The sequence below is a fragment of the Strongylocentrotus purpuratus genome, unplaced genomic scaffold (genome assembly GCF_000002235.5).
Source record: "Strongylocentrotus purpuratus isolate Spur 01 unplaced genomic scaffold, Spur_5.0 spur5_scaffold_7, whole genome shotgun sequence".
NCBI lineage: Eukaryota > Metazoa > Echinodermata > Echinoidea > Camarodonta > Strongylocentrotidae > Strongylocentrotus > Strongylocentrotus purpuratus.
This window is the reverse complement of record NW_022145613.1, coordinates 29883085-29908799: the sequence shown is the minus strand read 5'-3', so window position 1 is coordinate 29908799 and position 25715 is coordinate 29883085. Positions and strand designations below refer to the sequence as shown.

The window sequence follows — 25715 nt, the reverse complement described above, 5'->3', positions numbered from 1 at the left end:
GTATATATCATATATATATATATATATATATATATACGTATATATATACATATATCTGTTTCTCTCTCTTAATATTTCTTTAGATGCCGGCGGGGGGGGGGGGGGGTGAAAGGGATAGAATACATTTGTAATGGGTACTACATATATGTCATACAAGTGACTTTTAATACTTCCATTTGAAATCCTCGCAACACATAGTCCGTTTTCATTAAGTACTCACAATTGAATGTTGTCGATGAAATTAGGTCATGACGCATTCCATAATTTATGGGCCACACCAGAACCATTCTATTGGTATAGGAACTAAACCTTCTCTATCAAACGGGAAAATGGCGGGTCTGAAGCAAAAACCAACACTGGGAACTTTAATTTTCCTCTCTTTTTCCCCGTTTTGTAACAGACTTCGTACATTTTTCATTTTTTAGGGTTCTTGTTTTGGTTTGCGATTTTCTACTGCACTACTATATAATCTAAATAAACGTGCGCAACCAACACATTACACAATAGATCTTTAAAAGATATTAGTTTGGCATAAAAACCCATTTACTTTTAGCCTGTCATCATCATTGTACATGAAGGCTGCGGCGTAACTAGGGTACAAGGGGGCCCTGGGGGTGCTTCTCCATCAAATGGCAAACAAAGTTTCAAAAAAGGAAAAAATAAGGAAAATGAATAGGGGAAAGGAAGTGTAAAGGAGGTCGCCACGATCCCCTGTTGCCCCCTAGATAATGGCCTTGTATATTGTGCTTAATCTATTTAAATTAGACCATCCCATGGTGTCAGTGCCATCTCAATGTTTGAACCTATGCTACTCCACTTCAAGAGGAAAACCATAAAAGATAACCTATCACTCGCGATTGAGATCCCTTACCAAAGCAAAAACATTAATCGTCGTATATATTACTTCATGTCTGCGACATAAATGGATGAATTCATATTTGCATTCAGGTGCCCGACGATGGCGGCATGCCTGCTGAGGAGGCACTTGTTCATCTCCCGGTTAAAAGCAAAAGAGTCGCACATTGGATTGGCTAAACATTTTATTCCACATTTTACGGCCGTCTTGATGTTGTAGTGCACTGATATGCTGTATGCCTCGATCACGGATTGGTATGCGTACTTAATTTTAAACATCAAATCCCTGCTCCTGGTGAAAGATGGAGTCATAGATGACGTAATATCTGTTGTAAAAATATAAACATTCAGAGAAAAGCCTGATGATCTGTTTCATATCATTCAGGTTGTTGTTCTAAATTTGTCTTTAGTAGAACCCTAATTAACGTTTCAGTTTATTATACATGTATTTGAGTATGTATCAATAAAAATGTGACAACCTTCCTTTCCCCCTTGTCAGAGAATTTTGGACTTGTGACCCCCCCCCCCCTGCTCTCCGACAAAGAACACTATCACTACACTAGAGACCTTTGTTTTCATTATTAATATATGGATTGTCTCAATTGTTGTCCATGCAATATTCGATTTTATTCATTTCGTTGGTTTGCATGAAGAGGTCATGTATGCTGACGCTGATGGGGTTGTTGATAATGAGAATGATTTTGCATATAAAGTGGATATTTTAGGTTTCCAAGATAGCGTTTTTTGATTTCGCTGATGATACTGATGATTTCCTTATATATTATTCCTTCTAGGGACACTGCAGACTTTCTGAATTCAAGAGCCTTGATAGCATGCAAAGCCATTTTTATCCCCCATCCCCTAATTAACTACAAAATATATATACACATTTTTTTTAAACCGAATTATTAGAGACCTGTCTTATAAAACAGTTGTGATCCATCGCAAATTATTTGCAATTATGTACAAAACAAATAAGAGACTCTAAGCTTGTGATTGATAAGAGGACTTGCGATGGATCCGAATCAATCGCAACTCTTTATAAGGCGGGGCCCAGATAAAGATATGTGTCTGCACTGACTAAAAATGATTTTGATTCATGCTTTTGCTTTGAAATGTGGTTATTTCTGCAGTACATAGAATGGGGGCATGGTTGTAAAAGTCTCAAGATTTATGTATATAGAATAGATAAAATTATAAGAGAAAGTGTTCCCTACAATTTCAGAAAAAGCTTTAATTCTGCGGAAAGTTTTTGTCACATGTTTACCCATACCAATAATAAACCTACTGACCCAAAATATATTTTCCTCAATTACCCAATGAATAGTATATTAAAATACTAACCGTATTGTGTCGAAGAAGCTGTGTTCAACGTTGATGATGTGGTACCAACCGTTGCGGTTGTTTGGGTCGGTACTTCTGTAGTGTCTGAGGTGGTTGTCTCCGTTGGCAAATCTGACGTCTGTAAAGGGAAAGATCGGCTCAACATGGTGTTCAACGATACGGTTGACTCGGATTGTGTGGTAGCAACAGTGGAAGTCAACAGGGTCGTTTCTCCAGGTGTTTGTATATCGGATGCCTGCGATGGTGTAGATGTGCTTTGAGTAGTAGATCCCGAGCTTACTGACAATGTTGTCTCAGATCGTGTGGTAGCAACATTCGACGTTGACTCGATCGACTCTTCAGTCGTGTGTACATCTGATGTTTCTGATGGAATATCTGAGGTCTGATTATCGAGCGGTGTACTTTGCATTGTTGTTGAAGAATCTTGTTTGTACGACGATGATGTAGATCCAGCATCGGATGCCTGCAACGATGTAGATGTGCTTTGAGTAGTAGATCCCGAGCTAACTGACAATGTTGTCTCGGATCGTGTGGTAGCAACATTCGAGGTTGACTCGATCGAGTCTTCAGTAGTCGGCACAACAGATCTTTGCGATGAGGTGGATGAGATTTCAATGGCAGGGAACTCTGAGCTCACTGGCACAATCGGTTCAGATTGTGTGGTCGCAACATTTGAGGTTGACTCGATCAACTCTCCAGTAGTATGTACGTTGGACGTCTGTAGTGGGAAGGGTGTCCTTGTCACCGTTGTCGAAAAAGCTGACGTTACAAAATATGATGGTTCAGATACTAAGGTTGTATCAATATCCAAAATGTCTGATGCAGACTGGGTCGACTCTTCAGTAATCAGTAATTCTTTTGTCGTCGTTGGAATATCTGAGGTCTGGGTAGCGAATGGTGTGTTTTGCATTGTTGTTGAAGAATCTGTTTTCAACAGCATTGATGTGGTAGCAACATCTGATGTTACCCGTGTCGAATCTTCAGTACTGTACCCATCGGATGTATGTGATGGGATGGATATGCTTTTCGTTATTGTCAGAAAGCCTGAGTTCACCGACACGGATGACTGTGATGATGTAGTGGCAACATCTGGCGTTGTCTGTGTCGTCTCTTCGCTGACTACAAAATCAAAGTTTTGCGTTGTGTCGGGTGTATGTTCCATTGTTGTGAAAGAAGTTGAGGTAATGGTAACATCCGATTCATCAGACGTTGTAGCAACATCTGATGTTGACTGCGTCTGGCGGGGGATGGATGTGCTTTCCAAGTTTGCAAAAGCAGCAGAATGTAACGATACTGTTGAGACAGATAGAGTTGTGGCATCATCTGGCGTCGATGGGATTGACTGTTCAGAACTGAGTGTATCTTTAGCCGTTGTAGACATATCTGAGGCCTCCTCTGTTGTTGCAGAATCCGAGTTCAATGATGATGATGTAGGAACATTTGAGGTCGGCACACCGGTTGTGGCAACAGCAGTAACAATAATTGAAAATCCCGTTCTTGTAACGCTACGGTCCGTGGTGAAGTGAATCCATAAGTTGTTGACAGGAGATACAAGTGTAGACGGGTAAGATGTTCCGGTAAGATTAGCTAGTAAGGTGCGGCTACTAAAACCAGGAGTGGATTCATACTCTAACACAAGAAAGTCATAGCTGCAAATGAAAACAAAGGGGAAATGGGGATCGAAAGTGAATCACAATCACATTTGCAAATTTGCGCACTTATTACCTATAAGAAAGGGCCACTTAATTATTTTTAACTTGCACTTAAATTTTTGCATAAATAATACCCAATTAATTGTATTACTTCTCTTTTGCTTTTATATCATCAGCACCAGTGTTGCTCTTCCCGAGGGCCCTGCAATTAGTATTACACCAGCGACTGTCGGCCCGACAAAATGGGTACCCGACAATGTCTAAAAAAAAAAACAATCTTACTTTGTTTCAAGACTGAAATATTCGAATTCCACGTTTATGGTATGGTCCATTGGGGCGATGATATACCCGGAGAGGTCGAGATCATTATCGTAGTTGGATGGATAATTTGGAGACTGAATTATCGTAGAATTTCCCGATGTAAGATAAATAACATTATCTGTAAAGATAAACAACATAATTATACAAAACAGGTATATAAGTATATTTCTTATCAATGAAATTACGTATATCATCATTAATACTCTCATTCTTCTATGAATGTTATTGTTATAATTGTAATTTCCATTCTAATTTCACTATAAGCAGTTTTATCATTATAATTTTTTTCTAAGTACATAATGAAACTGTATAGATGGGCTACTAAAACGGAATGTGAATCTGTAGAGTAGACAATTTACAGTTTTGATTTTAAAAAAAATTGATATTAAGCGGCCGATCTGATTAATATGTGGTGGTGGTGGTGGTGGTGATTATTTTACGTTAAAGCTAAGAAAGCAATAAATGCTTGTTAGTAAGCATCCGATTATTTTATAGATGAGATGATTCATGGCTCTAATTGTCTTTATAAACAAGGAGTATTAAGACTTACCAGATTGATCAGTTGTGGTGGGTAGGTCAGATTCAGACTCAGTGGTTTGGACATCTGATACCATTTTTGAGATTGAGATGCTTTCTGATGTTGTCGAGGAAGTCGAATTAAGTGAAGCATTTGACTCTGAAGATGTAGCACTACTCGATGTTGAAGCTGTTGTGAAAGAAGTTGAGGTAATGGTAACAGCTGATTCATCAGATGTTGTAGCCACATCTGATGTTGACTGCGTCAGCTTATGAGTGGTGCGAATATCAGATGTCTGCGATGGAATGGTTGTGCCTTTCATGTTTGCAAAAGAAGCAGAGTAAAGCGATACTGTTGAGACAGATGGAGTTGTGGCATCACCTGGCGTCGATGGGATTGACTGTTCAGAACTGAGTGTATCTTTAGCCGTTGTAGAAATATCTGAGGTCTCCTCAGCGAGTGGCGTGCTTTTAACTGTTGTTGCAGAATCTGAGTTAAATGATGATGATGTAGGAACATTTGAGGTCGGCACACCGGCTGTGGCAACAGCAGTAACAATAATTGAAAATCCCGTTCTTGTAATGGTATGGTCCGTGGTGAAGTGAATCCACAAGTTGTTGACAGGAGAAACAAGGGTAGACGGGTAAGATGTTCCGGTAAGATTAGCTAGTAAGGTGCGGCTACTAAAACCAGTGGTGGATTCATACTCAAACCCAAGAAAGTCATAGCTGCATAAGAAAACAAAGGGGAAATGGGGATCGAAAGTGAATCACAATCACATTTGCAAATTTGCGCACTTATTACCTATAAGAAAGGGCCACTTAATTATTTTTAACTTGCACTTAAATTTTTGCATAAATAATACCCAATTAATTGTATTACTTCTCTTTTGCTTTTATATCATCAGCACCAGTGTTGCTCTTCCCGAGGGCCCAGCAATTAGTATTACACCAGCGACTGTCGGCCCGACAAAATGGGTACCCGACAATGTCTAAAAAAAAAAAACAATCTTACTTTGTTTCAAGACTGAAATATTCGAATTCCACGTTTATGGTATGGTCCATTGGGGCGATGATATACCCGGAGAGGTCGAGATCATTATCGTAGTTGGATGGATAATTTGGAGACTGAATTATCGTAGAATTTCCCGATGTAAGATAAATAACATTATCTGTAAAGATAAACAACATAATTATACAAAACAGGTATATAAGTATATTTCTTATCAATGAAATTACGTATATCATCATTAATACTCTCATTCTTCTATGAATGTTATTGTTATAATTGTAATTTCCATTCTAATTTCACTATAAGCAGTTTTATCATTATAATTTTTTTCTAAGTACATAATGAAACTGTATAGATGGGCTACTAAAACGGAATGTGAATCTGTAGAGTAGACAATTTACAGTTTTGATTTTAAAAAAAATTGATATTAAGCGGCCGATCTGATTAATATGTGGTGGTGGTGGTGGTGGTGATTATTTTACGTTTAAGCTAAGAAAGCAATAAATGCTTGTTAGTAAGCATCCGATTATTTTATAGATGAGATGATTCATGGCTCTAATTGTCTTTATAAACAAGGAGTATTAAGACTTACCAGATTGATCAGTTGTGGTGGGTAGGTCAGATTCAGACTCAGTGGTTTGGACATCTGATACCATTTTTGAGATTGAGATGCTTTCTGATGTTGTCGAGGAAGTCGAATTAAGTGAAGCATTTGACTCTGAAGATGTAGCACTACTCGATGTTGAAGCTGTTGTGAAAGAAGTTGAGGTAATGGTAACAGCTGATTCATCAGATGTTGTAGCCACATCTGATGTTGACTGCGTCAGCTTATGAGTGGTGCGAATATCAGATGTCTGCGATGGAATGGTTGTGCCTTTCATGTTTGCAAAAGAAGCAGAGTAAAGCGATACTGTTGAGACAGATGGAGTTGTGGCATCACCTGGCGTCGATGGGATTGACTGTTCAGAACTGAGTGTATCTTTAGCCGTTGTAGAAATATCTGAGGTCTCCTCAGCGAGTGGCGAGCTTTTAACTGTTGTTGCAGAATCTGAGTTAAATGATGATGATGTAGGAACATTTGAGGTCGGCACACCGGCTGTGGCAACAGCAGTAACAATAATTGAAAATCCCGTTCTTGTAATGGTATGGTCCGTGGTGAAGTGAATCCACAAGTTGTTGACAGGAGAAACAAGGGTAGACGGGTAAGATGTTCCGGTAAGATTAGCTAGTAAGGTGCGGCTACTAAAACCAGTGGTGGATTCATACTCAAACCCAAGAAAGTCATAGCTGCATAAGAAAACAAAGGGGAAATGGGGATCGAAAGTGAATCACAATCACATTTGCAAATTTGCGCACTTATTACCTATAAGAAAGGGCCACTTAATTATTTTTAACTTGCACTTAAATTTTTGCATAAATAATACCCAATTAATTGTATTACTTCTCTTTTGCTTTTATATCATCAGCACCAGTGTTGCTCTTCCCGAGGGCCCAGCAATTAGTATTACACCAGCGACTGTCGGCCCGACAAAATGGGTACCCGACAATGTCTAAAAAAAAAAAACAATCTTACTTTGTTTCAAGACTGAAATATTCGAATTCCACGTTTATGGTATGGTCCATTGGGGCGATGATATACCCGGAGAGGTCGAGATCATTATCGTAGTTGGATGGATAATTTGGAGACTGAATTATCGTAGAATTTCCCGATGTAAGATAAATAACATTATCTGTAAAGATAAACAACATAATTATACAAAACAGGTATATAAGTATATTTCTTATCAATGAAATTACGTATATCATCATTAATACTCTCATTCTTCTATGAATGTTATTGTTATAATTGTAATTTCCATTCTAATTTCACTATAAGCAGTTTTATCATTATAATTTTTTTCTAAGTACATAATGAAACTGTATAGATGGGCTACTAAAACGGAATGTGAATCTGTAGAGTAGACAATTTACAGTTTTGATTTAAAAAAAAATTGATATTAAGCGGCCGATCTGATTAATATGTGGTGGTGGTGGTGGTGGTGATTATTTTACGTTTAAGCTAAGAAAGCAATAAATGCTTGTTAGTAAGCATCCGATTATTTTATAGATGAGATGATTCATGGCTCTAATTGTCTTTATAAACAAGGAGTATTAAGACTTACCAGATTGATCAGTTGTGGTGGGTAGGTCAGATTCAGACTCAGTGGTTTGGACATCTGATACCATTTTTGAGATTGAGATGCTTTCTGATGTTGTCGAGGAAGTCGAATTAAGTGAAGCATTTGACTCTGAAGATGTAGCACTACTCGATGTTGAAGCTGTTGTGAAAGAAGTTGAGGTAATGGTAACAGCTGATTCATCAGATGTTGTAGCCACATCTGATGTTGACTGCGTCAGCTTATGAGTGGTGCGAATATCAGATGTCTGCGATGGAATGGTTGTGCCTTTCATGTTTGCAAAAGAAGCAGAGTAAAGCGATACTGTTGAGACAGATGGAGTTGTGGCATCACCTGGCGTCGATGGGATTGACTGTTCAGAACTGAGTGTATCTTTAGCCGTTGTAGAAATATCTGAGGTCTCCTCAGCGAGTGGCGTGCTTTTAACTGTTGTTGCAGAATCTGAGTTAAATGATGATGATGTAGGAACATTTGAGGTCGGCACACCGGCTGTGGCAACAGCAGTAACAATAATTGAAAATCCCGTTCTTGTAATGGTATGGTCCGTGGTGAAGTGAATCCACAAGTTGTTGACAGGAGAAACAAGGGTAGACGGGTAAGATGTTCCGGTAAGATTAGCTAGTAAGGTGCGGCTACTAAAACCAGTGGTGGATTCATACTCAAACCCAAGAAAGTCATAGCTGCATAAGAAAACAAAGGGGAAATGGGGATCGAAAGTGAATCACAATCACATTTGCAAATTTGCGCACTTATTACCTATAAGAAAGGGCCACTTAATTATTTTTAACTTGCACTTAAATTTTTGCATAAATAATACCCAATTAATTGTATTACTTCTCTTTTGCTTTTATATCATCAGCACCAGTGTTGCTCTTCCCGAGGGCCCTGCAATTAGTATTACACCAGCGACTGTCGGCCCGACAAAATGGGTACCCGACAATGTCTAAAAAAAAAAAACAATCTTACTTTGTTTCAAGACTGAAATATTCGAATTCCACGTTTATGGTATGGTCCATTGGGGCGATGATATACCCGGAGAGGTCGAGATCATTATCGTAGTTGGATGGATAATTTGGAGACTGAATTATCGTAGAATTTCCAGATGTAAGATAAATAACATTATCTGTAAAGATAAACAACATAATTATACAAAACAGGTATATAAGTATATTTCTTATCAATGAAATTACGTATATCATCATTAATACTCTCATTCTTCTATGAATGTTATTGTTATAATTGTAATTTCCATTCTAATTTCACTATAAGCAGTTTTATCATTATAATTTTTTTCTAAGTACATAATGAAACTGTATAGATGGGCTACTAAAACGGAATGTGAATCTGTAGAGTAGACAATTTACAGTTTTGATTTAAAAAAAAATTGATATTAAGCGGCCGATCTGATTAATATGTGGTGGTGGTGGTGGTGGTGATTATTTTACGTTAAAGCTAAGAAAGCAATAAATGCTTGTTAGTAAGCATCCGATTATTTTATAGATGAGATGATTCATGGCTCTAATTGTCTTTATAAACAAGGAGTATTAAGACTTACCAGATTGATCAGTTGTGGTGGGTAGGTCAGATTCAGACTCAGTGGTTTGGACATCTGATACCATTTTTGAGATTGAGATGCTTTCTGATGTTGTCGAGGAAGTCGAATTAAGTGAAGCATTTGACTCTGAAGATGTAGCACTACTCGATGTTGAAGCTGTTGTGAAAGAAGTTGAGGTAATGGTAACAGCTGATTCATCAGATGTTGTAGCCACATCTGATGTTGACTGCGTCAGCTTATGAGTGGTGCGAATATCAGATGTCTGCGATGGAATGGTTGTGCCTTTCATGTTTGCAAAAGAAGCAGAGTAAAGCGATACTGTTGAGACAGATGGAGTTGTGGCATCACCTGGCGTCGATGGGATTGACTGTTCAGAACTGAGTGTATCTTTAGCCGTTGTAGAAATATCTGAGGTCTCCTCAGCGAGTGGCGTGCTTTTAACTGTTGTTGCAGAATCTGAGTTAAATGATGATGATGTAGGAACATTTGAGGTCGGCACACCGGCTGTGGCAACAGCAGTAACAATAATTGAAAATCCCGTTCTTGTAATGGTATGGTCCGTGGTGAAGTGAATCCACAAGTTGTTGACAGGAGAAACAAGGGTAGACGGGTAAGATGTTCCGGTAAGATTAGCTAGTAAGGTGCGGCTACTAAAACCAGTGGTGGATTCATACTCAAACCCAAGAAAGTCATAGCTGCATAAGAAAACAAAGGGGGGGGGGAATCGGGATCGAAAGTGAATCACAATCACATTTGCAAACAAATAGTGAGCGAGTGTTTCACTCGTTGTTCACCTGTTCATCGTTATCAATTCGGCCTTTTTTTCAATCACATTTGCAAACAAAACAGTTTGCACATGTAATTACTTATTAGAAAAGGGCGACTTAAAACCCAAACCCACGAAAGTCATAACTGCAGATAGGAACCAATCAGGCAATGAAAATGGAAAAGTGGAGCTAAAATCTCGATTACATTGTAAAGTATATATGATGAGGTTCTATCTATTCTTCTTCATATAATGATTGGTATGCTCCCTTTGTAATGTTATGATTAAAAATGTTGTTGTTGTTTTGTTATTTTATTTTGTTATATATTGTACTTTTTACGTGACAGAGAGGGTGAAAAATAAACTGAAAGAACGTCTCATTCGTGGGTCACCCGCTCATTTTGATATTGTTTACATTTTGACATTGATAAACTGTACCAATACATGATTTATTTATAAGGTTATTTCGTACCTGGTTTGATATGAATCATCTAAAAGAAATATTCGGTTACAATTAGCACACCCATTTTTAGCGATGTTTTCGCTCTAAGTCGTATTACTGCAATATCTCATGGACTTCCTACTCCATGGCCCTTGTAGAGCTGTGTGTAAAGAGGTATGCTTTGGTGTATACAAGAAAATCTTACCTTGTTTCCAGGTTAAACTCCTCGAATTCAACGTTTATTTTGTGGACCAGTGGGGCAAATATATACCAGGAACAATCTTGATCGCTATCGTAGTTGGATGGATAATTTGGAGACTGAACCGTCTGAGAATATCCGAATGCAAGGTAAATATTGATTTCTGGAGAAACATTAAAAAATAAACGAGAAATATAACACAATCAGGACAAGTATATTTATAATTTATGCTACCATTTTTACCATTATCATTCCCATGCCTGTCATTATTCGAGGAGGAAACTTTTCTTGTTTCAAAAAGACCTGACAGGATTTATATTGTAACATATTTATATATCATTCTCATTGAAAAGAAAAGAAATTCTTTACAGGACTATATCAACAATTTAGCATTCTTATCATTTACAACATCATCAATTTTATTCGTATCATAAGGATTTAACGTTATTTGTATTGTCACAAAATTAGTATATGACCGTACTGTTCAAAGGTACATGTATGTCTATCTATGTTAAGAGTGGATAGTGTACGGTGTATGGTTTTAATTGATAAAAATGAATATTACCCGATGGATCAGTTGTGATGGGTACGAGAGATTCAGACTCAGTGGTGTGGACATCTGAAACCATTGTTGAGATTAGTGTGCTATCCATAGTAGTCCCAGAAGCAGAGTTCAGTGAAGCATTCGATTCCGAAGATGAAGCAGTGACTGAATCTGTCACATCTTGCTCGGTGTGGGCGTTATTTGTCTGCGATGGGGTGGACGTAGCTGCTATTGTTGTCGAAAAAGCTGCGTCTAACGATTCTGATGATTCGGAAAATGTTGTAGCACCATATGACGTTGTCTGTTTCATGCCCTGAGTAGTGTGGGAATTAGATGTCTCCGATGGGATGGATGTAGTTTTTGAGTAGGTCAAAGAAGCGGTGCCTAACGATACTGTTGACTCAGATGGAGTTGTGGCAACATCAGACATTGATTGGGCAATACCTTCAGTGGCATCTACATAGAATGTCTCCGTTGAGTCAAATGTACTTTGCATCGTTGTAAAAGATTTTGAGGTAATGGCTGGTGTGGACTCATCTAAAGCGGTCATAAACACTGAGGTCTCTTGGCTAATGTCAGATGTATCCGATAGGATGGATGCGCTTCCCATGTTTGTCGAAGAAACAGTGTTTAACGATACCTTTGACTCAAATGATGTCGTAGAAAAACTTGATATAGGTGGGGTTGACTCTTCCGTGGATACTTCCGTTGGGATACCCGACGTTGGCATTTCCATAGTTGTGATTTCGATTGTTGTAGAGAAACCCGAGCTCATTGAAACGGTTGGCTCATCTGACGTCGTAGTAACACTTGAGAATGATGATGAGTCTTCACTGAAATGCTCATGAAATCCCTGCGTTAGGATGTCTGACGTCGGCGTTGTGTGAAGAGATGTGCTTTTGATTGTTGTGGAAAAGCTCGAGCTCATAGAAACGGTTGACTCTGATGCTGTCGTACTTACAATTGAATTCAAGAGGGTCGCCTCTTCAATAGGGTCATTATGCCCATCAGATGTCGGTAGGACGGATGTACTTTCTTCCGTTATTGAAGACACTAAGTTTAATGAAACATCGGTCTCAGGTGATGTCGCAGAAGGGGTTTCTTGAGTTGGCAGTGTCGACTTGTCAATTGTAACTTCATCATTCAAAGACTGTGTTGGTATGAAAGTTGTGTCTGACGTTATAAGATAAGCTGAGCTCACCGAAACATCGGACACTGGTGATGTTGCGGTAGTGCTTTCTGGAGTTGACTGTGTCGACTGTTCAGTTGCGTCTTCCTCACTCATCGTCTGTATTGTGTCCCTCGTTGTCAAATGCCCTAAGTTCAAAGAACCATCGGACTGTAGTGATGTTACAGAAGTGGTTTCTGGAGTTGACAGTGTCGACTTTTCGGTTGTGTCTCGGTCATCGGTTGTCAATGTTGGCAGGAAAGTTGTTTCCATTGTTGTCAGTTGGGTTGTGTTTTTTAAAGCATTGGACTCTGTTGGCGATGAAGCAGTGGTTACTTGAGTTGACCGTGTCGGCTGTTTAGTTGTGTCTTCGTCATCTGTTGTCTGTGTTGGTGTTATAGTTGTTTCTTCGTCATCCGTTGTCCGTGTTGGTGTGATAGTTGTGTCTTCGTCACCCGTTGTCTGTGTTGGTGTGATAGTTGTGTCTTCGTCATCCGTTGTCTGTGTTGGTGCGATAGTTGTGTCTACGTCATCCGTTGTCTGTGGTGGTGTGATAGTTGTGTCTTCGCCATCCGTTGTCTGTGTTGGTGTTATAGTTGTGTCTTCGTCATCCGTTGTCTGTGTTGATGTACTAGTTGTGTCTTCGTCATCCGTTGTCTGTGTTGGTGTGATAGTTGCTTCTTCGTTATCCGTTGTTTGTGTTAGTGTGATAGTTGTGTCTTCATCATCTGTTGTCTGTGTTGGTGTGATAGTTGTTTCTTCGTCATCCGTTGTTTGTGTTAGTGTGATAGTTGTGTCTTCATCATCCGTCGTCTGCGTTGGTGTGATAGTTGTGTCTTCGTCATCCGTTGTCTGTGTTAGTGTGATAGTTGTTTCTTCGTCATCCGTTGTATGTGTTGGTGTGATAGTTGTGTCTTTTTCATCCGTTGTCTGTGTTGGTGTTATAGTTGTTTCTTCGTCATCCATTGTCCGTGTTGGTGTGATAGTTGTGTCTTCGCCACCCGTTGTCTGTGTTGGTGTGATAGTTGTGTTTTCGTCATCCGTTGTCTGTGTTGGTGTGATAGTTGTGTCTTCGTTATCAGTTGTCTGTGTTGGTGTGATAGTTGTTTCCATCGTTGTCAAATGAACCGAGTCCTTAGAAACGTACGTAGAGGCGGAGCCGGAAGGAGTATTGTGTGATGTGGACTCAGTAAGTTCTGTTACCTCAGAAGCACTTGTTGACTGGGCCGTGTCTAGTGATGTCTGCAAGGGCACTGTGGTACCTTCCGTCGAAGTTGCGCCTGATATGAAGGAGAGATCACAATAACAATACCGAATCACCAATACGAATTCCACTGACCATTGAACATGTTTTTATGTCATATTCAGGGACGTTTTACAAACAAAGAATCAATAGGTAAGGATTGCCATACATACAAAAAATATCTCTTTTACAGTTGGTTGGGTAAGAAGATCCCTTCAAATAAAACCTTAATGAAGAGTTTGAACCTTTCAGTAGATATAAAACACAACCACATGCTTATAAATAAAGCTGCAACAGGGTACAACAGGGACACAATCGGTCACATTTCCTATTCGCACAGTCATGGCATGTGATGTCATAGCAATATCTTATTTTAGTGGTTCAGGTGAAGCGAAACCCTCGCACTTTCAATAATCCTTTGCACCAATATTCTTATCATTATGAATATTTATGAATTAATTATCATCAATCAAACCCCTCACACCAATATTCGTATCATTAGGTATATTGATTAATTAATGATCAACTATGAACAATATTGTCAGTAATGAATAATATTATCAATGTCTAATGAATGGTGAATAATGCGTGATGATGTAATACCAGTTTGGGGGATGGCCCTGATTTCGAGCGAGAATCCTGTTGCATTGTTGGTGTAGTCCGAGGTGAACCGAATCCAGAGGTTGTTAACAGGAGACGTCAGGTTAGTAGGATACGTGGACCCAGTCAAGTTTGCCAGGAGGATGCCATCACCAGTACTCACCGAAGGATTGTACTCCAACGAGAGGAAGTCGTAACTGGATAAGAAGGGACGTTTTTGATTTAGAACCACACGGTATAAAATTCGAAAGCTTGTTTTTTTTTCCTTCTATATGTATATTTACTGGTACATTAAAATCTCAACAAGTTCTACGACAATGTTCAGATAGTTTGATGATTTTCAAACATCAATTGTTTAATTATGAAGACTTTTTACTAAATATCATTTTATATGTATTTAATGTTACTTTTAAGACTGATATATGGAGGCTTATCATAAAAATCTACATTATTATTTTATATACCATTTAATTATTCATTTTATTTGTGCCAACTTTGATATCACATATCAATTAAAAGCGCCAAATAATTTTTTTGACCTGATGTAATATAATATATATTTTCTTATTTCCCTCACAGAAAAATGATAACTAATAAATCAGAACTAGATACATGATGGCTTAAATCATTGAGATGACTTACTCATCTTCCAGTTCAAAGTCTCTAAATGTGACGGTAATTGAGTGATCATCAGGGGCACTGATGTTCCAAGTGTAATCCAGATAATTAGCGTAGTTAGATGGATAATTCAAAGACTGTATTGTCTCTGCTGTTCCTGATGTCAAGCTAATGTTTTCCCCTGTAAAGAGAGAACGAAATACATCGAAATTTCAAAGGTAGAATCAGGCGCGGACCCAGGACTTTGTAAAGAAGGAGGAACACTATTCTTCATATTTGCTTACAAGGGGGAAGAAAAATAAATTAACAAAATGTTTTGGTAGTTTTTTTTGCTCATTTTTTTTTTTAAAAACTGTACATGACGGTTGTGCCCCCCTCCCCCTCCCCCTCCCCCCCTTCCCCCCCCCCTCCCCCCCCCCCCAAAAAAAAATCCGCTAGTGTGTATTGTTGTATAACGTTTTGGTATGGGGTCATGAATTTGGTTCAAACGGACATTTTCGAAGCATATGCGATCCTACAATATTCAGTGATCGTTGTCGCGGTTGAAATCGAGTCTAAAGTGATGAAATTGTAAATAATAAACGCTTTATGTTGTAAAGCTCCCTCTCAAGGTCAAGATATTAATTTAGCTAGAAACAATGTTTCTTGACTAAAATCGACCGATTGGCTACTCCCATTTGGAAATTATATATCACAACTGCATATTCTGAGATTTTCGTGGTCGCAGCTATCATTGTATGGCCGTAGGCGCTATTTGAAATTTATCAACATTTACCGGGAGCACCGATGAGTTTTGATATTCAATATTTCTCGAAAGCAGAAGTGCTTTAGGGGCTAAATTTTCTAGTGCTAATAATACATCCACAGGGGCATCCAAATATATCAAAATTGTAAAGAATCACTATAAAGCCAATTTTCAACATTTCCCAAAACTTTGTATTACCTTTTACGTCAAGGAAAAAGAATAAATACACATTGAATACACATTGAATGCACAAGACGACAAACAATTGCAACAAATATCTAGCTGTTTGATAGGCAGAAGACATAAGATTTCCTAGTACGTTTTTTAATTGTTGTTTATACTTTGCTCATCTTGACAATCTGGAATAAAACAATTCAAAATTAAATCAGTTCTTCTTAAAATGCAAAATCTCGAGCTCAGTGTTATTCTTAAGTTTGACGTGCATGCAGAACTTTACATCATTATTTTGTATTAATTTATTTGATAACGCTTCACTTTAAATGATAGCATCTCTTAGAAGCTCATGAAATTGTAATAAGGATTCGAAAATATAGTTATACTACCGTAGTTTACTATGATCACATGTTCATATACATTTCATCGTTAACAAAACAGTAACAACTTCCATATCTCTTGAAGAAGAAAAGAAGGAACGATTATTGACAAGAATAGTTGAATAGAATATATGTACAGGAGATAAATCGTAGAGGGTACTTACGTATTGGTGCAGAATCCAGGGATTGAATCAAAGCTATTACGACCAGTGCGATGAATAGAAACGCCATCCTGAAACTTGTATTTGGAGAAACGATGGAGATTACTGATCTGCTCTCGAAAATAATACATGTATGATTTATGTTTGATATCTGGTGATATTCTATGATCTCGAGTCGTATGGGGTTCAAATTTGTTCAAAGAAACCATAGAATACAAAGTCGTACATTTTCTTCATTCGTCTTTCTTTTTGTAAAGATAAGTTTTATTTGCAACTCGTATTGTCCCCCAAAATCATCTCGAAATAAATATATATTTCCCTTCAATGAAACATATACACGATTGAATGAAATCGAACATCTTCATCCGTCTTGGTTCAAACAAGTTCTCATACTATTTTCATCAATTTAATTATGTTCTGAATAATCAACTTTTCTTTCATCGATCACTAAAAATATAAAGATTTTAAAAATAAGATTTCTCTATATATTACGATAAACACGAAAAGTACTCAACGTCACTTTAAAGTGATCATGGTACTATATTTAAACGTGTGATATATTTTTGCTGTCTACGGTACACAGTTTCGAGATGTAAAAAGCTGAAAATTGATAGAAATAAAAAGTTCTCACTTACCCCCAAATTAATTCCTTATTTGAGAACGCACATTGGATCGCTACCAGAAAGATGAAAGACATTCATGACTAAGATGAGCATTACTACAACTGGGAGCATTGTAGTCGTCCACCAATCACGGAACTGGTTGTTTTTGTTACCCCTACCCCCCTTCTCCAATCCGAATCTTGTTTCCATGCAACACCTAATGCATTTGACATATTTAAGGTAGTACAGCTTGGCAGAAAGTAAACAATCTACAATCAAGCAACGCCTACCGATTCTTCTAACCAAACACAGAAATCGGGTCACATTTGATAAAAATCAATATTATTATCTCGCCCGCTACCAAACTCACTAACCCCCAAATCAACAAAAAATACCATCCATCACAATTCGAGTACGGTATGATGCAAGCAACCCGATTATTTCTAACATGTGTAATGTTTGTATTCGAGGGCTCTCAGCGAAAATTCGGAGTGCAATCTATTAATACCTATCATTAATAATATTGAGGGAAAATCATCTATGAATAATCAATCATCTCTTGTATGAAGAAAAGGTATATTTGGGCTTAAGAAACATTTTTTTTCCTTCACCTTTATCTTTCTTTCTCCTCTCTGTCTTCCCTTCCCTCTCTCTCTCTTTTTATTTCATATCATTATTTAATTTATGGAATCAACTTTTAATGTATAGTTTTTACTTTGTGTAAATTGAATTTGTTTCAACCTTATATAACTGTTTGGAATGTGTTTGTTTATTATTATTATTAATAATATCACCAAATCAATTACAAAATTTACAAATACTCTCTCTCTCTCTCTCATTTACCCTCTCACTTTCCCATCAATTCGAGCGGGGCACATGCAATCCCCGTCGCTATGCCACCGACAGGTACATGACACGTCAGTTCATTTGGCAATCACCTCTTTTTTTTAAAGATTTTTTACAAATTAAATCGAGTCCGCTCTGACAACTATTATCGTAACAAAGCATTAGTTAAAGGCTCTCAAAGGGTCATTATTGAATGTCCATTTCGCATTGTTTTAAAGCACATGTGGAATAAGACTTTTTGCCTGCAACCCCCCCCCCCCCCCCCCCCCCATTCCCAGTCATATTACAAAGACGAACAAATATGGTCTGAAAGTTGAAAGCTGTTGTAGTATACATACACAAATACATTTATTACCCATTTCCAGTATACTGCATATATCTTGAAATTGACATCAATTCAAACGACAATTATAATATGATAGTTTTTGCATTAGAAATGAGTGAGAAAGATATAAACTAAAGAAGTTTGAAAAATGAAGGAAAAAAGACAACAGTGAGGATATGCCATTAAACTTGTCATGGGCATCGAGTCGCCCATCAGTTACCTACTTTGTCGTGAGGCTAGGGGTATGCTCTGCAAAATGTATGTAAAAACATTTAAATTATTGGGCATGTACCAAAAATGTTCCGTATAGGCCTATTTTACATGTATTGAACATATGACCCCCCCCCCCCCTCCCTCCAAAAAAAGAAAGAAGAAAGACTGAATGTTTAAATCAATGATTGAATGAATGAATGCATCGATCAATTACTCAATTAATGGTATGTTGGCGGCGTTGTCCCGTTTCCCTTCATATCAGCTCTTGTTCATCCAGGGCCCCATTTCACAAAACTTGTCATCAATGACAAATGACCGTTTCTGTTAAAAGCTAGTGAAATCCTTGCTTCTGATTGGTTAGCAGCAGATTAGACACTGATTTCTGTAATTTGTCATTGAAAAGACCTTTGTGAAACGGGTCCCTGAACACAACCTATGACATCTCAAGAGATAATCACTCAAAATTGGAGAGAAGACCGTCGGTCACCAATAGAATTTCCAATAAGATTGACAAGCTAAAGGAAAGATATGCCTTAGTTGATAACTGACCAAATAACTCATTGTGCAACGGCATAAGGCATCAATGATACAAGATTCAGAAAATGATTACCGGTACATGTCAAAAAAATGAACAATCAAATACAGAATGGCAACAACAAAAATAATTGTGAACATATGACAAATAATGCACAAAGATGGACGGAATATAGGTAGCGATTACACATAGCATAACATCAAAATGTAAATTCATAGTTGCATATATATGTAGCACTGACACTCTATCAATTTTTTGTAAAAATCTTAATTTCATTTTATTGCTATCATTATATGCTGATAAATTAATTCAAATTTCATTAGCACGAGCTGGACTACTAAATAACTTTGCCTTGTGAAATCTTCATTTAAATATTTCAAACTCAAAGAAAAATATGTATTTGTATTGATCGATCATTCTTTAACCCATTTATTACTTCTGGGTTATGCAGCCAACAAGTATCATGGAAGGCTACCATTCATATCATGCAATTGCACCTGCCGTCTACATGTATCTAAGATAATTTTCAATGACTCTAGAATTTTTTATTTTTAAAGCAAAGTTACCTTATTTCATACACATGTGACTGCATAATACACCTGGGGTGCAAGCAACTTTACATAAAGTACATGATGTAGATACCAGGCATATGAGTGCATAAGATTATTGAATACAATACTGTTTTGTGAGTAATTATAGCCATAGATCCATTAGTCACTTTGTAAAATTGCCAGAAAAGTGATAAGTTCCCCCCTTTGAATTCCAGCACAACACCATACCTGACCAAAACATATATAGCCTCAAATTACTCTGCACCAAACCAAATAGGCTTCTACTAAGAGACATACTGTATACACCATTACAATAAGGTCAAAGTTTTTCTACATCCATTCCAAAAAAACTTGATAATTACCATATAGATGTACATGGTAGAATAACTCTAAAACATCTCCACATAAATACTGCAATATTTGTCTGCATAGTTGGTAAGAAATTATTATATGAAAGGAAATAGAAACTATTCATGCATAGTTTGATATACAAGGAGACAGGTGCAAATAACAAAAACAATTATCCCACATGCACTACTGGCCACTTAAAAAAGACAAAAAAATACAAAAAAATCTTAACATCATCACACAATTGCAAAATGGCACAATCAATAATTATGTAGAAGATTATATTCATAGAATTCTACATTAATATTCCACACAACATACGATACAAATTAATTTCCGAGATGATTTTTAATAAGTTTAATCAACTTGATGTGACAAACTTGTAAAACTTACATATTCATTATCAAATTCAAAATCATATTTGTTTGAGGGGTTTAATCAAGTGATCGTAAATATTTGTAAACTAAAAAAGTCATAAAGTTTGGGCCTGCTTTAAAACTTATCTTTACAATTTTCCTTAATTTGGTTCATATTTTGTACTCGAAATATTAAAATTTGTTTAGGATAAAAAGAATAAGATTATTACTGTTTACATCATCTAATATAAAGGCTGTATTATATCATCTTAATGAAAACAATCCTGTTCAGCCTTGGCTAACTGAAATCAACCCGTCTCATACACTGAATAACAGTCCACAATATTTGTGCACAGGTATAATTTCTCTGTCTGTAATGTTCTTTTCAGTAATATAACCATTATTGTGCTTTAGATAATAACATGCACAGGTTTATTTCACTTTAGTACCAACTCTTTCTCTTGCATGTCGTCATTTTCTCTCCACTTGTTAACATATTAACAAAGCTTGTTTTTAAGTTGTCTTGGTTGTGTTGTAGCAATCGTATCTACCATTGCTGAGCACAGTCAGTATCCTGCAATAAGAAATTAAAAGAGAATAATTATCCAAGCTGAAAAAATGAAATGGATGAATTATATATCAACAGAAAGCTTATAAGCCATAAATTACGATAACATTATTCCTTTATATGTGTATTCTACATTCATTCAGTTTTTCATATATATCAAGTTGTATTTTCATTAGACAAGATCTTTAAGCTACTGAAATTGAAACTGTTTTACGAGACAAATAATGTGGCAGGGCTACCTAATTTCTTTCTCTTCATGCAAATGAAACAAGTTATTTTACCACTTGTTGTTCATGTCTTCAGGATAACTGTACATATATTTCATTTAAAACATTTTCCTCTGGATTTTTTTTTTTTACAGGAAACCGTCAAAGTGAGATGTTGATGCTATGTGATGTTTAATTTGAAATGAAAACTTGAAAAGGATTTATAAAACGTGAAATGCGTATCCATTTTATACCCAATTGAAAACATTAGAGCGAATGAGAAAGAAAACTAGTTCCTCCTCTGTTATATTTATTTTCCTTCATTTTCATTTTCCTCAGATAGCAGAATCATGAGACTCAGCACTACAAATGAAAACAAACAATGCAACTGAGCATTTATTTAAATGTATATATAAATTCTTTCACTTACGTTGTAGCGTAATCTTGACCTAAGAAAGTGCTCTTTAAGAACCTCCTGATGTTCTAGTCTTCTCTGTTCATCCAATGTAGGGTGATTACACTGACCCTGCCCTCGTGAGTCCAACATCTGACGATGGTATGATGCTGACTGACTTCCTTTAGCCAGCTCCTCCTGCTCCCTGCGATTCTTTTCAGCAAGTTCCTTTTTCTGTTCCTGGAAAAGAAATTTAAAGAAGAGAAAATACAATACTAAATGATAACCTTTACTGTATGGTGCCATAATTATCAAAGCAAACAAACAACTAATAAATGAAATAATTTGCAAAAAAATATATCATTATTTTTTGCTACGTGTACCAGACTTCATAATTCAGAATAACACTGTCAAAGCTATTATTGTCTTTAGATGAATTTCAAATCTTTAGTCAAACTCCAATAGTTTGGTTTATTCTCATTTGCTAACAGATCATCCCGATTTTATTTCCAGAAATCAATCATTGTAAACAAACAATTATTTGACAGCCCGTTAGACATAAATTCAACAAAATTGCCAATTCATTAAAAAACTAGATGGAATTCTACTGCGCGCAGTCGAAAATGATGCCTCCGTCATAGAGCAATTTTACAAACCGAAACGGAAGAAATTTTTCAAATTCAAGTTCAATTGTAATCCATTAACATGTTCTCAGAATATCGTGATTACAAGCAATTTCTCATATACATATATGACCCTTTGATCTTTGACCTCATGACCCTAAAATCTACTCAGTTCATTGGCTCTGCAAGATTTCCTGAGTTAAATAGTAATCCATCTGTCAGTTCTAATGAGAATGCGTCCACAAGCTATTTTTGCATACATAATGAGCCCATGACCTTTGATCTTATGAACCATTCATTGGCTCTGCAAGATACATAAATGATCTAAGTTTGGCAGGAATCCATCAATCTGTTCTAATGATAATACGATCACAAGCTATTTTTGCATACATAATGAGCCGCATGACCTTGACCTTTACCTCATGACCCCAAAATTTAATCAGTTCATCAGCTCTGCAAGTAACATACATGACCTAAGTTTGGCAGGAATCCATCAATCGGTTCTTGAGATAAGGCGATCACGAGCTGTTTTTGCATACACAATGTGCGCTGTGACCTTTGACCTCGTGACCCCAAAATCTAATCAGTTCATTGGCTTTGCAAGATACATACATGACCAAAGTTTGGCAGGAATCCATCAATCAGTTCTTCAGATAACGCGATCACAAGCTGTTTTTGCATACATAATGAGCCCTGTGACCTTTGACCTTTGACCTCGTGACCCCAAAATCTAATCAGTTCATCAGCTCTGCAAGATACATACATGACCAAAGTTTGGCAGGAATCCATCAATCGGTTGTTCAGATAACGCGATCACAAGCTGTTTTTGCATACATAATGAGCCCTGTGACCTTTGACCTTTGACCTCGTGACCCAAAATGTAATCAGATTGTTTTCCTATAGTGATACACACTATCACTAAGTTTGAAGTTTAAATCTCCAGTGGTTCTTGAGATATCATGATAACAATCTCAATGTATGGAATTTCATAAGTTGACCTCTGTGACCCTTGACCTTTGACATACGTGCTCCAAAATCTAATCAGATCGTCTTCCTATGGTGATACATACTATCCTTAAGTTTGAAGTTTAAATCTCAAATGGTTCTTGAGATATCGCGCTAACAAACTCAATACAAGGAATTTCATAAGTTGACCTCTGTGACCTGTGACCTTTGACCTACGTACTCCAAAATCTAATCAGATCGTCTTCCTATGGTGATAAATACTATTCCCGAGTTTTAAGTTTAAATCTTAAATGGTTCTTGAGATATTGTGATAACGGTCAAACGGGACGGACGGACGGACGTACGGACGGACGGACGTACGGACGGACGTACGGACGTACGGACGTACGGACGGACAACCCGAAAACATGATGCCTCCGGCACCACCTTCGGTGGCGGAGGCATAAAAACATGTATGAAAAGTCTGTTGCCTATCACATCATCTTGCCATAACAACAACAAAAAGGAAAAAGAAAGAAAAAGGAGAGGACATAGTTGGTTCGGTACACGTTTCTTATGAGTCACATACACAATGTATGGGTACAAAGTGAAATTTGCTTGTAAAGATTACATACTTTTTTTAAATCCCAAAAGGCCCAGAATATACCAAGAATTTAAGCTGACACTGAGTTTAATTTTAAGCTTTTGTTAAAAATTGATTTAACGCGAAATTATAATAGACCAAGGTCTAAGTTTTCCTTTTCTTTAGTGTGATTTAAGACCCAGTGTCAGATTTAACAGTATTAGTAGAATACTAACCAAAGAGATTAAGACACATATATATGGATTCTGTTTGAAGTAATCCCCTATAGATCTCAAGTTACTACTACTTGTGTTTGCTGTGTCATAAACACTCTAGTAAACTTCTCTGTACCCTGCATTCCTTTGGCTTCGTGACAATAGGTATCACTACCCAGTCCTTGCTGAATACACAACGCAGACAAATTCACACAATGGCCTGTCAATCAATATTCAATCCTTTTGTATGTTGCTCTATTATCAAAAGCATGTAATGATGTCATGTTGTGGAGTCTTTTCTTGGTAAACATGTTTGGCAGTGTGACCATATTTCCCACATGATCTAAGTTCGCTATCTCAAAAAATTGATAAGATTTCAAAAATCTGATATCACCAATGGAAAGAGGAACATAAAATTTCCCAGAGACAAAATTTTCTTTGGTATTAGGTGCGACATTATGAAAATATTGACAAAAGATCAGCAAATTTTGCAGTCATTTTCCTGCGTTCCGATTTTAAAAAAAAAACTTGTAACCGATAAAGATTAAAGGTCTGGAAATCTTCATTTTGATAGCAGATATCCTCAAAATTATAAGTAAAATGTGGTCAAAAATGTATGATATCTTGCCTTGCAAATTATGAAATTACCTTATTTTTGATGGATCACATTTTTTGATAATTTCAGCTGTAAATCCCCATGCCCGGTGTAAGGTCTCATTATTTTAAAGATTTTTTTTAGTTGCAGCGCTCACGCCGATCCGACATCAAACTTTTAGATCGCGAAAGCTCCGAGATATACGATTTTTCTTTTTAGTTGAACCAATTTTAACTTTGCCGTACATTTGGTAATTGAAATAAATAAATTTGTGTAGATTTAGACCTAGAATATGAGAACTCATACTAGATCGAATATCACGTTCTCTAATATCATCAACATCTCCACAAACCTTGGTCACCTCTTTATTCATAGTACATTTCAAATACTGGCAAACATTAACAAACTAGACCTAGTATATTAATGAGAAAGTGACCACATGGCCCCTCCATGAAGTTATGGGAATTAGAGAAATCAGTAGCCAATGGGTTAATATAAATTAGAAATATAAAAGTTAACTAAGTTAGTAACACTGACAGTGTTGTATAGGGCCTAATATTATTCATAATTTGCACACAACAAACCCCACACTGCCACAGCAGCCACAGGCACAGGCCACACATTTACTCAGTAACTCACCTCTGTCCTTCTTTGTGCTTCTTCTCTTTTATCAAAAACACGTTGCCTTCGAACAGCCTCCCAATGATGTGAAGACATGATGACGATGATACAGAAATAAACTATGCTAGGGCCTAAATAAAAACTTGCTCGTAGAAACGATTGCTATGCACAGCTACAGCACGTATTGGATTCTGCGAACGCTCACAAAGCCCGCTGCCCAAGTTGAGGCTCTCTCCTCGCCTAGCAACCGCTCAGCACATCCAAGAACACCGACAGTCGTGTAAATTATATCAGGGAATGATGCTCAGCTCATGCTCTGTCAGTGATGTTCAGCGATGTCAGCGATGTTCATAAAATGTTTTTATCTGCAATCGCCACTCCTTATTTGAAAAATACCTGCAGTCTCTATGGGTTTTTAAGAGAAATTAGTTGCCCAGTGCAGCCAGCGTGCTTATGATTATCTACGGGAAATTACACGTCTACAGCAGAGCAACGACAGTATAAAAGATAGTCTGCTCACGCAGATCAATGGACGCAATCAAGTGTGTTATAATTGCATGTATACGGTATGGTACATGATTCCGCGCGCTACATAGAAGAGGTGGTGTAGGCTATCTTAACAAACAATAGTGTTTTCCACACTCACACTAAGAAAATCCAAACCAAAAAACAAGGACGCGACAACAACATCAGCAAAACACAAACAGCTATATTAAT

At 37.1% G+C, this 25715-nt stretch overlaps 2 protein-coding genes across 2 annotated transcripts; both read right to left on the bottom strand.

Moving 5' to 3' along the window:
* Positions 1–548: 548 nt before the first annotated feature.
* LOC105441701 (mucin-3A-like) lies at positions 549–16542 on the bottom strand. Its single transcript, XM_030974516.1, has 15 exons — positions 16476–16542; positions 15037–15193; positions 14398–14591; positions 11405–13831; positions 10846–11002; positions 9433–10127; positions 8844–9000; positions 7863–8557; positions 7274–7430; positions 6293–6987; positions 5704–5860; positions 4723–5417; positions 4134–4290; positions 2200–3848; positions 549–1181 (listed from the first exon to the last, which is right to left on the bottom strand). The coding sequence occupies exons 1-15, from the start codon at positions 16540–16542 to the stop codon at positions 901–903; spliced, it is 8340 nt and encodes a 2779-aa protein (XP_030830376.1). The 3' UTR covers positions 549–900.
* Positions 16543–18241: 1699 nt separating this feature from the next.
* LOC752320 (outer spore wall assembly protein SHE10-like) lies at positions 18242–25498 on the bottom strand. Its single transcript, XM_001175653.4, has 3 exons — positions 25017–25498; positions 21453–21656; positions 18242–20822 (listed from the first exon to the last, which is right to left on the bottom strand). The coding sequence occupies exons 1-3, from the start codon at positions 25092–25094 to the stop codon at positions 20796–20798; spliced, it is 309 nt and encodes a 102-aa protein (XP_001175653.1). The 5' UTR covers positions 25095–25498; the 3' UTR covers positions 18242–20795.
* Positions 25499–25715: the final 217 nt, after the last annotated feature.

Bases quoted from the DNA above. Each gene is read 5' to 3' on its own strand.
- LOC105441701 (XM_030974516.1), bottom strand. From the start codon at position 16,542: ATGGCGTTTCTATTCATCGCACTGGTCGTAATAGCTTTGATTCAATCC. The intron at 11,003-11,404 runs GTAATATTCATT...ATGTTTCTCCAG, and splicing joins CATCACAACTGATCCATCGG to AAATCAATATTTACCTTGCA. The intron at 9,001-9,432 runs GTAAGTCTTAAT...TTATCTTTACAG, and splicing joins CACCACAACTGATCAATCTG to ATAATGTTATTTATCTTACA.
- LOC752320 (XM_001175653.4), bottom strand. From the start codon at position 25,094: ATGTCTTCACATCATTGGGAGGCTGTTCGAAGGCAACGTGTTTTTGAT. The intron at 21,657-25,016 runs GTGAGTTACTGA...TTTCTTTTCCAG, and splicing joins AAGCACAAAGAAGGACAGAG to GAACAGAAAAAGGAACTTGC. The intron at 20,823-21,452 runs GTAAGTGAAAGA...TTCTTATTGCAG, and splicing joins GGTCAAGATTACGCTACAAC to GATACTGACTGTGCTCAGCA.